The sequence below is a fragment of the Armigeres subalbatus genome, chromosome 1, assembly GCF_024139115.2.
Source record: "Armigeres subalbatus isolate Guangzhou_Male chromosome 1, GZ_Asu_2, whole genome shotgun sequence".
Taxonomy (NCBI): domain Eukaryota; kingdom Metazoa; phylum Arthropoda; class Insecta; order Diptera; family Culicidae; genus Armigeres; species Armigeres subalbatus.
The window spans coordinates 237,343,137-237,360,142 of NC_085139.1; the positions used below are offsets into that span (position 1 = coordinate 237,343,137).

Sequence of the window (17,006 nt, forward strand, 5' to 3'; positions counted from 1 at the left end):
GGCCACAAAGCTGCAGATACAATGACGCTATAACATACCCAACTACAAAATCACGGAAGGTTGCACAATAATGCCTTCACTACACAACGGCACTACGACAGGAAGATTTCCATCATTCCTGATTTTTCATTTCTGTTTTATCACCTTCCTTCCTCTCGGTTTTGTTCTCCTCCTGTTTCTCTCGCTCTCCGGAGTGGTACTACGGTGACGCTTGGGGCTTGTGTCGATTTGTGTTGTTTTCGCGTAATCCTGCCTGTATTCCAATCAATGATAGTCACATCGCAGCACATCGAGCAGCGATGGCATTTTTCTCCGTTCGCGGCGAAGAGTGGAAAATGACTTTTCTCTCCCATCCGGAAAATCCGGTGGAGAAAGCTCTCGCAGCATCCAGACGTTACGCGTCCCGATGACGATGACGGCAGATGACTGGACGATGATGATTGTCCTCTCCGAAAGCGTAACGTCTAGAACGGAGCGCCATGGAGCAGCTACATCAACGTGAGGCCAGTTGTGACCGAATCCTTGCGTATGACAGGCTTCTACCGGGTCGGATGCTCCGTAAGCGCGTGTGGGGATCGATTTCGTCTTTGTTCCTCTCGTCTTCGTCTGAATCGTCGTCGTCGTCGTCGTTGTCGGTTGGGTGTCTTTGACGTGTGCCAGTAGGGCATCGGATGACGGTCGCTTGCTGGGTCGGTTAGTTGGTGGAGGGCTGACTGTGGCAGAAAGTACCACGCCCCAAGTGGAACGACGAGAGTGGGGTAGAGGCCCAAATTATCCACCGTTGTCGACGTCGTCGGCGGCGGCGGTGGCATGCTGCAGCATTGCCTCCGTCGTTGTGTTGTGTGGCATTTCTTCTTGAGGCTGATATGATGAGATCGCTGAAAATTGAACGCGCAAGGAAGCTTCCAGCTGAGGATGAGTAACAGCTGTCACTGGCAGACAGAAGGGCAAGCGATTGCCTTTGGATTTCGGAATTGGTTCCACTGACGTTACGAATTGATTGCTTTATGGGAGAAAGAAAGCGAGGAGGGGGTGGATGTGGATGCCTGTGAATTCTGTGATAAATATCTACCGCAGTTATGCCACTGAAAAGGTGCTATTATAGATTGAAGTGAGTAGGGCGCGTCAAGATATGATTATGAGCCGTGGAGTGATTCAGCGTTGGTTCGACGTTTGGATGCTATTGTTATGGATTGTTGCGCTAGCAGTAGAAGGTAAGATAGAACAGCTTTAAGTTGGAAGATACTTGGGAAATGTTTTGCATCAATTTGGGATCATTGGTATTTAAGGTTGTACAAGTAGAATTAAACATGTGAAATAAGTGAAGGATGTCTCAGTTGAAAATCCAAAAGTACATATTTCTACGTCAGGACTCTACGTCAGTTTATTTGAAACAAAAGATGAAAAGCAATCCTTTCAATCAGAGAAGCTCTTTTTTCCCATACCATATTCTATCGGAGATTTAGCAAGCTGTCAAAGTATCGAGTTAACCCTCTAGCCTTCTAGGAATGAGTTATCTTCGGATACACTGAGCTGTCGTTCTATATATTGTGGGATTGATGGTGACATAGACAAGGGATTATAAAATTTGGGTCGGTTGTTTCTCAGAAGAGGCTGAGGATGAGATGTCATGATTGTCCAGATACAATGTAGAGCTGTCTGAAGTACTCATATTAATGTAGACGAACACGACCGAACAATAAATCCCACAGTAATGACTCAGGTTGGGAACAAGACCACGCGAATTTTAATCCATAAGAGTTCTTTTTTCAATTTTAATTCTGTTGACATAATGGATCAGTGTACAATTTCTAGTTAAAAGCCAAGTAGCTGTGGCAGGTAGCAAGAACATAGGCAGACGGAGTGTGTTGGTATTGCCCATACCGTTTCCCTAAATGTTTGTTTTTGCTTAAACGACGATGCTCCAAGACCCATAGATAACTATATAAATTGCAAAAAATATAAGAATATTATTAAAATTTCCAGAGTTTTCTTCCAGATTTTTTTCCCAGATTTCGTCACTTTACTTGTTTTTGTAAATACTGATTCTTATAGGATATTATGATTTCAACAGAAGCTCTGGTATTAACACATATCCAGATTTATTAAATTTTAAATTTGCGTCCATTTTTCATTTGCCTTTTTTTCGCGAGTGGCTACCACCGAAACCAGGAATGACTCCCACACATAGACCCTCCAGCCCATGGGCTTAGATCAACGACTTTACTCCCTATACGAGGTAAGGTGTGACAAATAAAGCCATGTGTCAACTGCTTTATAAAATAATAAAAAGTTTTTTAACTATCCTGATGCCACCATTTTTGGTTATAATGTTTAAACTCAATGAAACTTCACTGTTTTCAACATATTCAAAATGGAATTGCACAAGAACATATTTAATTCATACACTACCACATATCAAGTTGTGAAACTGTTTTGTAGTCTGTCCTTGTGTCCAAACTGAAAAGAATATTTATTAGTTTGGTTTCTCATTTTACAAATAATTGCATGACTTACAGTACTGATTGATAACGATGAAAATTTGCACTAGGGAGGCAAACAGAGTTAGGTTATTGTGGAGTGCACCTTTACATTGATTACTATATTAGACCTGTGCGCCGGTCATATAATCGGCGGCGGCGGCGTTGTGGTCACTTTTGCCCCGGCGGCGGCGGCGTCACGGCGGCGCGCCGATGGCTTTTATCGGCGGCGGCGGCGGCGTGAACCGGCGTGTATGAAAAAATCAATGGCTAAAAAAAAACAATTTTAACGCGGATTTTTGAATTCACGCGGTTTTGATTCGCACGGTACGAATCACCCGTATAAAAATCGAGGAATAAAATTGTAATATTCTATTTTTGCCGATCATCAAACAGCACATTCCATGGTAAATTACCAGCGGCACTTAAGTACCTGATCTCAAAATGTTATTTAAATTGAAACTATTTTATTATTCTCTGATTTTAATTAATCAAAATTTAACAACGAATCCTGCTTCACTTTTCGTAACCCTTGAGCAGTATTAAGAATTAGACTTCGGTGTTAATTTGTTAAGTTTGTTAATATTTTTTCCAAAAGTTTTTCCAATTCAGGATTTTGGTAAACTTCAGTCGATTTACTTCTCAATATATCTAAATTTCAGAAAAAAAACTAACTATTATTATTTGAGTTACATATACAATTGGGCATGGTTTGAGCGGCTGCATATCTAGTATATTTAGAGAATTTGCAGTGCTACTTCGTTCACCTGCTGTGACCCTTAGATCCTGGAAGGACATTCACGATGGAATCCACTAATGACAACCACAATGGACATTTGCGTTCTTGTATGCATAAATCTCAATAGATGATCAACATAACTTAAATGAACTCGGCTGAGTAAGACTGGGGCACGATGACCAACCAAATTGAAAATTTTCCTCAAAAGTTGGTAAAATATGCCAACAAAGTTCTTGGTAGAGTTCCTGAAGGCATTTCCGGAGGAAACTAAGATTCTTTTTTTTCTAAGTTTCATTAGAAAATCCTTTGTAAAACCCTATAAGAAGTTCTGCGGAAACTCATATAGGCATTTTTTCAAAAACCATTAAGGTTCCATTAAGGTGAAACCATAAAATATTCTTCCAGGATTAATTCGGATATTTATTCAGGAATGAAATAGTTTCCGAAAGAATTCCTTAAACAATTTCCGAAGAAATTGTTGAAAAAATCTTCGAAGGGGTTCAGAAAGGACTCTCCGAGGGAATAGCGAAAAGAGCTTATAAAGACATTTCTGACAAAATTTCTGAAGAATTTTTCGAAAAAAGTTAGTGTAAAATATTTCGTCCGAACTTGGCCAACTTAACTATTGATCCCACGACTGACTTCCCACAAATCATACCGAAGAAATACAAAACCAAACTATCTTGTTTGCTTGCTAAATGTATACTCGTTTATTCGTCATGAGGAACAAAGGTTTGGGCACGCAGACACTTATAGGTATTATATAATTTTGCCCGGTAGCACCGACTTCAAAAATAGTTCACATTAGGGAACCGAAGGAATTCCCGCAGAAAAATCAGTAAATTTCGAAAAAATGTTCTATGATATTCCTAGAAGAATTTCCAAATGGTTCCCAAAAGCAATTTCCGAAGAAATTTCTTTAAATTAATTTCTGAAGAGATTCCTGAAAAAATCAAAAGGAAAGGAGAATGTTGTGACGGAATTATCGAGGGCCTTTCACAAATTACGTAACTTTGAATGGGGAACGGGGGGTGGTGGGGGGGGGGGGGGTATTCAAGCCGATCGTTACGATCCATACAAAACAATAAACTTTCCATACAAAAAGTGTTACGAGAACGAGGGTGGGGGTCCAAAATCACCAAATTCAGCGTTACGTAATTTTAGAAAGAACCCTTGAGGAAAAATGTCCAAGAACTACTTCCTTAAGTTACCAAAGAATTTTCAAAGGATTACCCGTAGAAACTCCCAAGGAATTGTTTAAGGTAGCTCTGAAAGAATTCCTATGGGAATTTGAAGATAAGTTGTCAAAAAACTTGCTAAGGTACCCCTAGGGGAATTTCTAAAAAAAAATCCAACGTTATTTTTCTAAAACAAATCCGAAAGAATTCTTAAAATAATCCTCCGTATGTTTTTCCGAAGAAATTCCAAAGCAAACTTTCAAAGACTAAACATATTTCCGATGGAATCTGTGAATGAAATTCTGAAGGAATTTTTAGAGGAATTCTAGAATATTTTCTGTCGAAATTTGCGAATGATTTTCGGAAGGTATATCCGAAAGAATTTCTAAGGGAATTACGAAAGAATTCCTGAAGGATTTTATGAAGCAATTCCTAAAGCAATTTCCTACGAAATTTTCAAAGGAATTTCCAAAAGAACGAAACTTAACGAATTTCCTAAGGTTCTTTTAAACAAAGGAATACGTGAAGCAAATTCTGACGTTCCTGAATTCCTGAGGTAAATTTTAAAAATACCCGAAAGAATTTCCGCAGAACTTTCTGGAATTCGTTTCAGGAGGAGTTTGTGTAGAACTTTTTGAGGCAATTTCCTGGACGAATTTTCAAAGCAATCTCGGGAGGAAATTGCGAATAAATTACTGGGAAAAATTCCATAGGAATTCATGAAGAAACTAAGGAATTACATCAGAAATACCAGTTGGCATTTTCTTTGAAATTCTATTAGGAATTTCTTCGTGATTCTCTTTGAGAATTCCTTCGAAAATTCCATCATAAAAACCTTCAAAAATACCTTTATCGATCCCTCTAGATCCTCCCTTTTTTTAGGTATTCTTCATGGAAGTATTTTACCTTCAAAAACTCAAAAGTTCTTTTAGGAATTATTTCCGAAAATCCATTCAGGTTCTCTTTGGGAATGCCTTCAAAAATTTATATGGAAATTCCTGCATTAGCCCAACACAAATTTATTAAATAACGACTCCAAAAATTCCTCTAGAATTTTATTTCTTAAATACTCAAGAAAATACCGCCCGGAATTCCTTCGGATATTCCTCCAGGGACTCCTTTAAAAGATTATTCGAAAAACCTCCGAGATTTCCTTCGGAGATTTCTCCAGATTTTTTTTCGGGAGATCTTTCAGGAAATCCTTTGAAATTTATTGAAAATGAAGTTGTTTGCGATGTAGTTACTTATAGAAAAAAAATCCAAAAATAGAACACAAACACTAAAAGACTTTCGATGAAGATGAAGGTATTTCCGAAGAAATTCCTGCAGAAAGTTCCGGAAGAATTCCCGGAGAATGTTTTAAATTAATTGCCGGAAGAAGTTCTGAAGAAATTCCTTAGGCAAATTTTGAATGTAATCCTTGTGGATATCTAGAAGATTTTCTTTCCAGCGATTCATGAGATAATTGCTGAAACAATTTCAAAAGGAAAAATTTCCGAAGAATTTCTCAGAAAAACGAATGGAATATTTTAAGGAATTCCTTAAGAAATTTCCGAAGGAATTGCTACAGAAACTACCAAGGAAATTCCTCAAGGAGTCTCCGAAGGAGAATGTAGGAATTCAAGCATTCATTAAGCAATTTCCGAAAAAAAAAAAATCGTAAAGGATTTTCTGAAGAAATCCGTAATGAAAATTCTTAAGGAATTTTCGGAGAAATTTTGTAAGGAATATCCAAAGGAATACCAAAACAAATTTTAGGATGAATTCCTAAGGTTTCTTTCTTCTTCTAAGGTTTTTTAAAAGAAACTTTTCGGGGGGATATCTGGAGGAATTATAAAATACATTTCTTGATTTATTTCCGAACTAATTTAAATTTTCGTAATGTTTGAAAATAACTGACGTTTTAACTAAATAATTTGACTAAATATTATGCAGCGAGGCGACAACGCCCCAGTTCTGGGTTATAATGGCTGTGAATAAGAAAATAAGTAGCGTTTTTAACTGATGCTCGTAATATTTGCTCAGCAATATTTGCTTTGCTGATGCTCAGCAAGTGGTTTTGTCAATTATATTTAGAAATTGATTTCAAAATATAAATTACTTATTTGGGAGTCGGAACAAAAAATCGGTAAAGCATTCACAGTTGGGATTTAATTAGTTTGCTAAATCAGTTTGCCTTATAAGGCAACTGTCTTAATAGCACACATCTAAAAACAAAGAAAACTATAAAAACTATAAAACAAAATATAAAAAATAAATATTGTCAAAATAACTAATGTGCAACTAAACTGCAATAATTTTCCTGTACAATGCCAGATCCTTTAAGAATGGAGACGTTTTGGTCATGCATCCAGGCCCCACAAAAGCTTAACCACAACTAACCTATTTTGCGAGTCACCTACAAGTTTAGGTTCCCGACTGAATGAAGCCTTACCTTAACGCATTCCAGAGATCAGTTTAACAATTTATGTATTATTATACTACATAAAGTTCAAACTCTCAAACTAATCAACCAACCTATTGATTAACCAAGACAATGTCACTCCACCGACTTAGAGACACCATCGCTTGAGGTAGATTTGAAATTGAATTTTGACGATATCCACTTTAACAACATTTATGAACTGCCATAAGACTCGTTTAGTACTATTCCAATTAACTCCACCACGCTGTATTTCTTCACAGATACGTATTTCGACATCAAGTATTAGGTTGTTTTCAGTGTCTCGTACTTGACTCGACACGGCTTAAGTTAATTGATTTTTTTTATTGCGATTAGTCATCGGCGTGGCAAAATTATGATCGGCGGCGTGCCGACCCAAAATCGTCGGCGGCGGCGGCGCGAGTAAAACCACCGGCGGCGGCGGCGTGGCGCGATGGCGCACAGGTCTATATTATATGTCCTATCCCCTTTCTGTGTGATGACCGAATGAACACATACGCTAGAGCACATGCTCGTTTGACAGCAGAGTCCGCCACACACACTTGAGCAATCGACCCATTCATTCCATTGGAAGTCCACATCGCAGCAAGCCACGTGCAAACTCATATTTCCACGCGAGACCATTCCTGACGGTCGCATATTGGATTTCCACAGTGGCGATCCTGCCATATTTTTCACCTAATTTGGTAAAAAAGAACCTAATTTGCGGCTTCTTGGAAACAGTATACAACGGTAGTGGAAACTGTGTTCTGGTAGTACTCAAATTGGTAAGTTAAAATTGGTGAAAATTGGAAAGTGTTTGTTTAACATCGTCCGAAATTTTGTAAGCCATTTTGTTTTATGGAATCTTTTTCGCTGAATCGTGGTGTGTTCCAGGACGGTCACATGCTTCAATAGTTTTTCGGTATGAATGCCGGGAAGTATGCGGGAAAGAGCTAGAAATCCATTTGTGCGTATCGAGACGAAAGCTTTAAAAACGTTTCGGGATGAACGGAATCATAGAAGCGTTTCTGGACGAACGTGGAAGTTAGCGTGTGGAAAAGTGAAGCATACACCGGAAACAAACGGTACTTGGAAACAAGAAAATGTGTTACGCCCATTCTCCGGCTGCAAAACACCCCCCCTATAGTGTGTGACAAAATTAGTGTCAGAAAAGTTATCAAAGTGCGCTATATTTTGTCTATATTTTTTATATATTTTTAGAAACAATTTCCACCAAATCCATGACAAACACCCGGTTGAATATAATATAACTAACAAATTAACTGCCATCGTGCCCTGAAGAAGATCCCATCCCTGGATCGAAACGTCGGCGATGAAATAAAATTGTCAACGCTATTATTCATGACTGATAGCCAATCCGAACATCGAACTACAAAATTCACAGTCGTAAACCCACCACGATCACAGGATGTTATGTAGATGTTCTGGTAGAAGACGGTGATCCTATCTTTTTAAATGTTGTTTGCAGTTTAGTATGGGCATACTAAATGGCGCATTGAAATGCATCTCAAACACTACACCACCTTAGTATCGTAGCCCAGTGGATGTATTTCAAAGAAAGATCTGTTTAGACCAGCTATTTGTCTGCGCTGGCCAAAGAAAAATACTAGTTAAGGTTTTCGATCATGAATAATGTTTCGCTTGCATTGATATATACAAGAGTGCTATGTTTGACCCAGCACAGTATTTTAGAACATTTTAGTCTGTGAGAAAATAACGCTGATTGGTCGAAAGCTCATCAGTCGATTAGCAAGAAGCTTTTAGTACTGGAATATCTATGTCTTATTTTCTGTGGATGCGGGAAAGAAGTCTTGGTGTAAGCGATTGGAGTACCATCGATGGCAAGTGATCGGAATCTCCATCATATTTATCTTACAGTTACATACACGAGCCGTGGATGTAGAGCGTTGGACATAAAAAAATGGATCAGGTAGAAAAATGACCTTTGCTGTGTCTCGCGATTATCTAGATCGTTTTTTCAACTGAAGTAAAGTACGCAGTGTCGTGACCCAACCGAGATTTCTAGTCTCGACCGTTCGTCGCAACAGTACTCAGCAAACTGATTGTCATTTCGCTCTCACATGATCATCCCGAAAAGTTTCTTGCTGGATGGAATCAAAATATCTTACAATCTAAGATCGCTCGTTGCATGTTTAAACGAAATATACTACAAAAGAGTATAATCTGATTGGATAATATCTGAATGCAAATAAGACAAAGAACGTACAATTTTAATTTAACGTACATATTCACATATGATTTTCATAACATTGTAAAAAAAAGACAAAGAAGTTAAGTGAATATTGTTTCCGACACTTTATAAACCCGATCTTATCTACTACACGCAGGTCGTAAGCGATTAAAGTAAAATACTCTAATTACCGCAATAAGTTGGTCAGGCATTGGTAACATGTAAATTTCATTGCGAAATAATGAGAGAAACACAATCAATTGAACGATTTTACATTACAAACGTTATAGGCATTTCGGAATCGGCTCTACTTACCAGCTCTATGCTGCTCAAGGAATTTCAGCAAAGGAATAATGCTTTGGCTATTACTTGTTTATGCTATTCTATTATAGGGTACTTTTGAATCCAACTCAGAATCAGTGTTGGTTGAATCATGCTCAAATCTCAGTTATCGAGGCCTCATACCTTAGATGGATTGAAGCAGGGTGATGCACTTTCTAATATAGTGTTCAACATTGCACTCGAGATCGCCATTAGAAGATCTGGCGTGCAGAGTAACGTCATCACACGGTCGCATATGCCTCTGGGCTTTGTGGACAACATCGACCTCATTAAAATCGATCGCAGTACTGAAGGCTTTTGTCTCACTGAAGAGGGACTGACTGCACGCAGTAGAATCGGACCTGCGGACCCTAAACATTCGGGGAAACTGAAGGCACGACGTCCACGATCGAAGATTATGGAGCTCTATAATACGCCAGGCATTGTTGTATCGACACTGTAACCAAGTATAAATTGTTTATTCTATATTTTAAGCGAAGAATGCTTCCAACCAATGTAATAATCATGCAATGATACAAACCGCGAGTCAAATCATAAACGATTCTTTGGACCATGAGTCTAATGGGATTTGAATCACGCTTAATTTAGATCGCGCATGAGAATTGAAAATTTTTGTTTTTTTTTCAACTCTGCCCAGAATACCATTAGAAGTGGTAGAAGTTGAGTAACTGCAAGATTGAAGCTGATTATCGAAACGATATCAAACTTAATGATACTTATACTAATATCTATATAATAAAAATGAGTTGAGATTTCCTTCCTGACGATTTAACTCGCGAACGGGTTGACCGATTTGCAAGATTTATTCCCTAATCGATTCGTTTTGAGATTCGCAAGGTTTGTATATACGAACAGTAGGTGAATTTATCGGGGAAATGTAAAAAAATCATTAGAATACAATTATGGGTCAGTTGTTGAGGAAAGTCAAACTATCACACGGAAATTGATCTAGAGTGCGGTGCTGGAAATAGTTCAGTATGTGACATTTGCAACATAAACACCCGGGCAAAGCTGGGTGTTTACGCTAGTATAATATAATAATGATACTAATCGGAGGTGCACTTATTTTTTTTAAGTGGGAGTGGGATGTGGAGTGCACCTTAACATTGATTATTACATGTCCTATCCCCTTTCTGTGTGATGACCGAATGAACACATACGCTAGAGCACATGCTCGTTTGACAGCAGAGTCCGCCACACTTGAGCAATCGACCCAACCATTCCATTGGAAGTTCACATCGCAGCAAGCCACGTGCAAACCCCACATTTCCACGCGAGACCATTCCTGACGGTCGCATATTGGAATTCCACAGTTATGTTACTGATCCACTTGCGAAACGATGCTAACCTAAATATGGCTGATTCTCTTTACAATGCGCTTAATTGTTTTTTATTTAAAATATACGAATATTCAAGAAACAAATTCATTTTCAGGATGTTTTACATACCAGATCTAAACTAGGCAAACGGAACTATAAACTAAATACTTGGACTACCGCCGGGCGGAATTAGTAATCAATCGATAAGAAGTTTGTCCAATAGCTCAAACAGATTCTTTCGAGTAACTTTTTTTTCCACTTCTACGTCTTCTCTAGTTCTCTTTTTGACATATCTAGATATTAAAAGGGCCTAACCATATGTTAATTGCAACAGCCCCTCTCGTAATGCCCTTCATTTATTCGGCCTTACCATCCTTCAATATATCCATCTCCATCCACGTAGCCAGCCGTTTCGAACCTGTTCATCAACGATGACTACTAAGTCACCGATCTGTAACGGAGGAACTTCTTCGAACCTCTTCGAACCATTTGGTTCTCCTGGCAGATAAGATAAGCAGGGCAGGGAGATAAGCCTGGATCCAACGTTTCCAAAATTAGTTGAGCAGAGGTTGCATCAATCTCCAGTTCGTTCTAAATGACACCTTCTCGACCACAAAAACTCTTGTAGAAGTATTTGTCCCATTAGTGCTCATTAACAAGAATTTATTAGGTGTGATAACGACTTGATCTGGAGACTCCAGAGGGACAAACGTTAATGGGTGAGAATTCACAATCATTTCAACTTCGGCCAGAAGCGTGGCTAGATTTTCGTCGTCCAGGCGATCCTTGAGCTGCCGTTCCCAAACTCCTCCTATATGTGGGGTAGAAGGTGGGTTGAACATCCATTCAGTATCTGCGTTGGTAAAATGTGCCGGCTATCAGGTATCAGGTATCAGAACGTCGGCTCAGGAGGCACGTTCCCCTCAATTTGGGAGATTTGTGCCATCGCCTTCACTGGCCTTTCTCATCATTTACCTGACGGAAAAGGAAGTGAAAAGGGGAAAGGAAGAGGAAGTGAAGTTGGAAAGGAGAATGGAACCATTTACAGGAAAGCCAATTATGTGGACTTACACGCATTCAGCTAGGGACTAAAGAGAGGTCACAAAAACACAGAGGACGTAACAATGGACGAACGTCAAAGACGAAACACAGAGTGCACTGTGAAAAACGCATAATGCGAATCCATATAGGTGACAATCACAAAATACATTGTAAAAATCGCATAATGCGAATCCATATAGGTGGCAATTTGTTGAAAACTAAGTAAAACACATATTCATAACCCCATTCTTATTAAACCTCACGTTGAGATAGAACAAGAGTAGCCGAACCCGAACGTCAAGAACGAAACACAGAGTACACTGTGAAAAACGCATAATGCGAATCCATATAGGTAACATACACAAAGTACATTGTAAGAAAACGCATAATGCGAATCCATATAGGTGACAATTTGTTGAAAACTAAGAAAAACACATATTCATAACCCCATTCTTATTAAACCTCACGTTGAGATTGAACAAAAGTAACCGAAGCCGAACGTCAAGAACGAGACACAGAGTACACTGTGAAAAACGCATAATGCGAATCCATAAAGGTAACATACACAAAGTACATTGTAAAAAAGACGCAAAATGCGAATCCATATAGGTGGCAATTTATTGAAAAAAAAAAAAAAAACAAAGTAAAAGAAAAAAAAACCTTTTCAAAACCCCATCCTTAATCAACCTCAAGTTGAGATTAAACAAGAGTAGCTGAAGCCAAACATCAAAGACGAAACACAGATTACACTTTGAAAAACGCATAATACGAATCCATATAGGTGACAAACACAAAGTACGTTGTAAAAAAAAACGCATAATGCGAATCCATATAGGTGAAAATTTGTTGAAAAACTAAGTAAAAACATATTCATAATCCCACCCTTATTCAACCTCAAGTTGAGATTAAACAAAAGTAGCTGAAGCCGAACGTCAAAGACGAAACACAGAGTACACTGTGAAAAGCGCATAATGCGAATCCATATAGATGACAAACACAAAGTACATTGTAAAAAAATGCATAATGCGAATCCATATAGGTGGAAGTTTGTTGAAAAACTAAGTAGAACACATATTCATAACCCCACACTCACGTTGAGGATGAACAAGAGTAGCCAAAGCCGAACGTCAAAGACGAGACACAGAGTACACTGTGAAATACGCATAATGCGAATCCATATAGGTGACAATTTGTTGAAAACTAAGTAAAACACTTATTCATAACCCCACTCTTATTTAACCTCGCGTTGAGATTGAACAAGAGTAGCCGACGCCTAACGTCAAGGAAGAGACACAGAGTACACTGTGAAAAAAACGCATTATGCGAATCCATATAGATAACATACACAAAGCACATTGTAAAAAACGCATAATGCGAATCCATATAGGTGACAATTTGTTGAAAACTAATTAAAAGACATATTCATAACCCTACTCTTATTTAACCTCACGATGAGGTTGAATAAGAGTAGCCGATTATCTCGGAGAAGTAAAAAGTCAACTACGCCATAGCTCCGGTTAGCGCAGCGAGGGCTCAAATACTGTGAAGGGTGCCCTGGTGCTTCACAGGCTCCGTTTGCGGTTAGGTTCTTTTTTTTTTTTTCCTGTTCGGGTGTTCCACTGCGACCAGTTATTAGATCTATTGTAGCGTTACCCGTATCCTTAGTGTTTAAGTGCATGTCGAATTACTCCATTACTATTCATAATCAATTCGGCATCTGTTTCGATACAGTTGTTGTTTTGTTTTCTCAAGTGCACCATGACAAGGTCCCGCTGTTTAGACTCTTCACAGAGAGCAATCCCATTGAAGGCGCGCCCCTTATCAATAGGAAATCAATCCTGTCTTGAGAAAACAGAACAGTAATACTGTTTTTGGCCATGCATCGGAGCCCTAGCCACATCGTTGTCTTGCTTCTAGAATATCACCAGTAAAGCTACAAACCAGGGATTTAGCTCTATCTACAAGACCATTTCAAGCAAAAGAATTCCTTCAGTAATAAGAACTTCCGTGTGTCTCTATCACTACCATTGTTCACCAGTTCATGAAAAGTTAGTACGTATTTAAACCCCTAACTCGATTTTTCCAGCAGTCAGTTCAGCCTAGGGACGGGTACCGAGGTTTTTAACTAATTGCTTGAAAAGTTGTTTCCGCTGCATACAGTTTAGCCTCAAACGAGAGGAATTCGAGTCTTTCCACTGTCTGCAAGGTAACATTAATTATGTTTTATTTCTGAGACTGCTGTTGGTAGCGGGGACTAAATACGATGAATCCTTAATTACCACAACTCATTGCCCTAGCTAGAAAATGGATTAAGCTAGGGCTCTGTTTGGTAGATCTTACACCGCAACACACTACGTCAAAGTGATCTACCGTGTTACGGGATGGTTAGGTTCTTATTAGACCCCCTAACCATTCATTCGTAGGCACAGTAAGCATAAAGCCGCATCACACCGAAAATTAGGGTCACCTGTATGGTGGACTTTTACCAGTGGAACAGGCAATCCGTAATGTTATTCTTAGCCAGATAACCAGCTGCCGACACCACACGGCTATCTAGGCTGTTCGTGGAGAGAAGTTGACATTGACTTTACGTCAACTCTCAATGTGGCCGAACAGCCGAAAAGGCGGCGATCCTTGAGCTGCCGTTCCCACACTCCTCCCAGAAGGTGGGTTGAATAACCATTCAGTATCTGCGTTGGTAACTGTGCCGGCTACTTCACGATTGATCGCCTTTATCTCATCAGCAAGATCTCGAGCAGCATCTTTGAAATTGGTGCCACTGTGACTGAAAATGTTTTGAGTTGCGCCCCTTGGAGCAACGAACCGGCGGATTGCCATTTTGCACGATTCTGTATTTAGTGAATAGACAACTTCTAGGTGAGTGGCCCGCACCGACAGGCATGTAAAAAGTGCCACCCACCGCTTTACTTCTGATCTTCCTCACAGTACGAAAAAAACCTGCGAATTTCCGTTCAAGTAGATGTAACAAATCTGCTCCGTGTTAAACAACAGAAAGTTATAGGTTGTTTTAAATTTACGCGTGCTGGAATTTTACAGTTCTTATTTTCATTTAAAAACAAAAAAAAGGAGCAGAGCATGGGAATCGAACATTGGTCTGCAGAGTGAGAGCCGAACTTGTTATCGTCTCGGGTATTTCCGCTTCTTGATATCGAGTTGATCAAGGTGTAACAGGTTAAACGTTTTGGTGATTCGATAATTCTTCATTAGGCTAAACGATAGCTTAAATTTACATGACGCGGAAACTTCATCGAGACGGAATCATTTGAGACTTAGTATGCTGAATGCATTACAGATTTCTCGCCGGGAGAAGCAAAAAACAAAGAGTTGCAGCGATGAAATGCAGCGTTATAAAGGCTGCTTTATTTTCATATGCGAAGATATCCGTTTAGGTTCATTCTTATATGAGTAAAATACTGCCCATGATCGCATATTTGTAACATTTGCATTTTTATCGATTTTGAGATAAGCTGATGAATCATCTCCAAATTGCTAGTTCTTCCAGCTGACCAGGTGAAATAAGAAAGTTTGTTCCCAAAAACTCGAAAAAACTACCAAGTTGTTTTGTAACATTAAATAAAGTGACCGCATAACCGTAACACTAGAAAACTTTATTGCCGGTACGCCATGTGCTGTGTATAAAAATATTCGAAATTATTTTGCATTCAAATACCAAGTAGTGGAAATCTTTCTACCGAAGATTCCAATTGGATAAAATGTTTGTGTAATTTTTGAGAATTTTTAGAAAATCATTGAGATTTGCATACTCATCCATATCACAATCTTCATCGTTCCATTTCTCCTATGCCTACTTTTGTCGATTGTTACAAATATGCGATCATAGGCAGAATAGGTGCCAGCTGCGATTTGCATGAAATGCAGTGAAGTTTGTTTTGATTTGTTTTGACAGCCACGTGCTCGTTCACCAAGGTTCTACCGGAAACCATGTAAAATTAAGATATATTCAATTGAAATTTCAATGGCTTTATCATTTAGATCACAGAAACTTAAAATTATGATCTGGTACACATTCTGTTTCCGAATTTTACATTCAGTTATGAATTCCGTCGTGGCTAATTTTCATAATATTTTACTGTGCTCTTCTTATGACAATGGGTCCAAAGTAATCCAACCCAGTAAAGGTGAAAGCCGGATGTATGGCTGTACTCTGGGTTCAGGAAGCGGGGCCATTTTAGGTGCAGAGGGCCGTTTTCGTCTAAATATGGAGATACCTTTGCCAAAATGCTAGATTTCTTCATTCAAGGGAAGCCTTGTAACTGCACCGCTCTCCAAATGCCTATTTCAGCCTGGTGATAATCTTTTTGGGGCAGCATTATTTTTGGTAACTGAACTCTCTCCACTGGCTTCATTTGACATTGGTGCCCGAAATGGTACAAAAGTGCTATTCTTTTAACTTACTAGTACATCCCAATTAGAAAAATCTGTAAATTCGATCATCGATTTTTCAATAGCAACAAGATGCACGTTAATCGTCCTTAACTCCTCATTAGTTGCAGTTATTTGTAAAACAGGCACATTCCACTCATTTTCCGGATCATATAAAAACTCCGGCAATGTTTATACTTGATTTGACTTTTCTCCATTCTGTCACTTCACCACTGCGTCTATTTCATTGAACTTTTGTAGTCTACCCGTGTCATTTGTTTAGTTCATGTCTTTCTGCTCCATTTCTATTAAGAAGAAATGAAGAAGTCGTTTTTTATTCAGATATTTCTCAAACTTAATGTAAGGCCTCTTTAGATTAAGGTACCGCTATTTATACCCTTCGAGAAATGGCTTATACCAACTCTCAAAGGCGCGCCCTCAATCAGTTTCGGCTCAACAATAAGTGAGATAATACTGATTTTGACCATGCATCGGTACTGTAGTTCAAACATATTTTTGCTTCTTCTTATGCGTCCCGAATTCGTTTTTGTACAGAGATCTGATTTCAATGCGTTTGGAATTTCGGAATCTCACCTTTACACAGAGCTCCAATCAGTCAGAGGGTTCAGCAGATCCACCAAATTGGTTTCCGCTCCTTTCCTAATTTATGAGCGCTCTGGAGCTTAGAGGTTCATGACGTCGGCTTCGAAACCAGCCTAAGATTGAGTTACTATTTTCATAATTTACTCCATTGACTCCATCAAAAGGTGCAAAAGATGGGTCATTTAAACGTAAATTATATTGTAGATCCAGTTGAAAACCGAACTGAGGTTACGCGACAATCCAATTTTCTCCCATTTCCGGAT

At 38.9% G+C, this 17,006-nt stretch overlaps 1 protein-coding gene across 1 annotated transcript in view; it reads left to right on the plus strand.

Annotated features, from left to right (window-relative positions):
• Positions 1–521: 521 nt before the first annotated feature.
• Positions 522–17,006, plus strand: part of LOC134211971 (uncharacterized) — a 358,591-nt gene continuing 342,106 nt past the window's right edge. Inside the window, exon 1 of the mRNA XM_062689401.1 lies at positions 522–1,214. Coding sequence (XP_062545385.1) covers positions 1,133–1,214 — 82 coding nt within the window. The 5' untranslated portion in view covers positions 522–1,132. The remainder of the gene's footprint in view (positions 1,215–17,006) is intronic.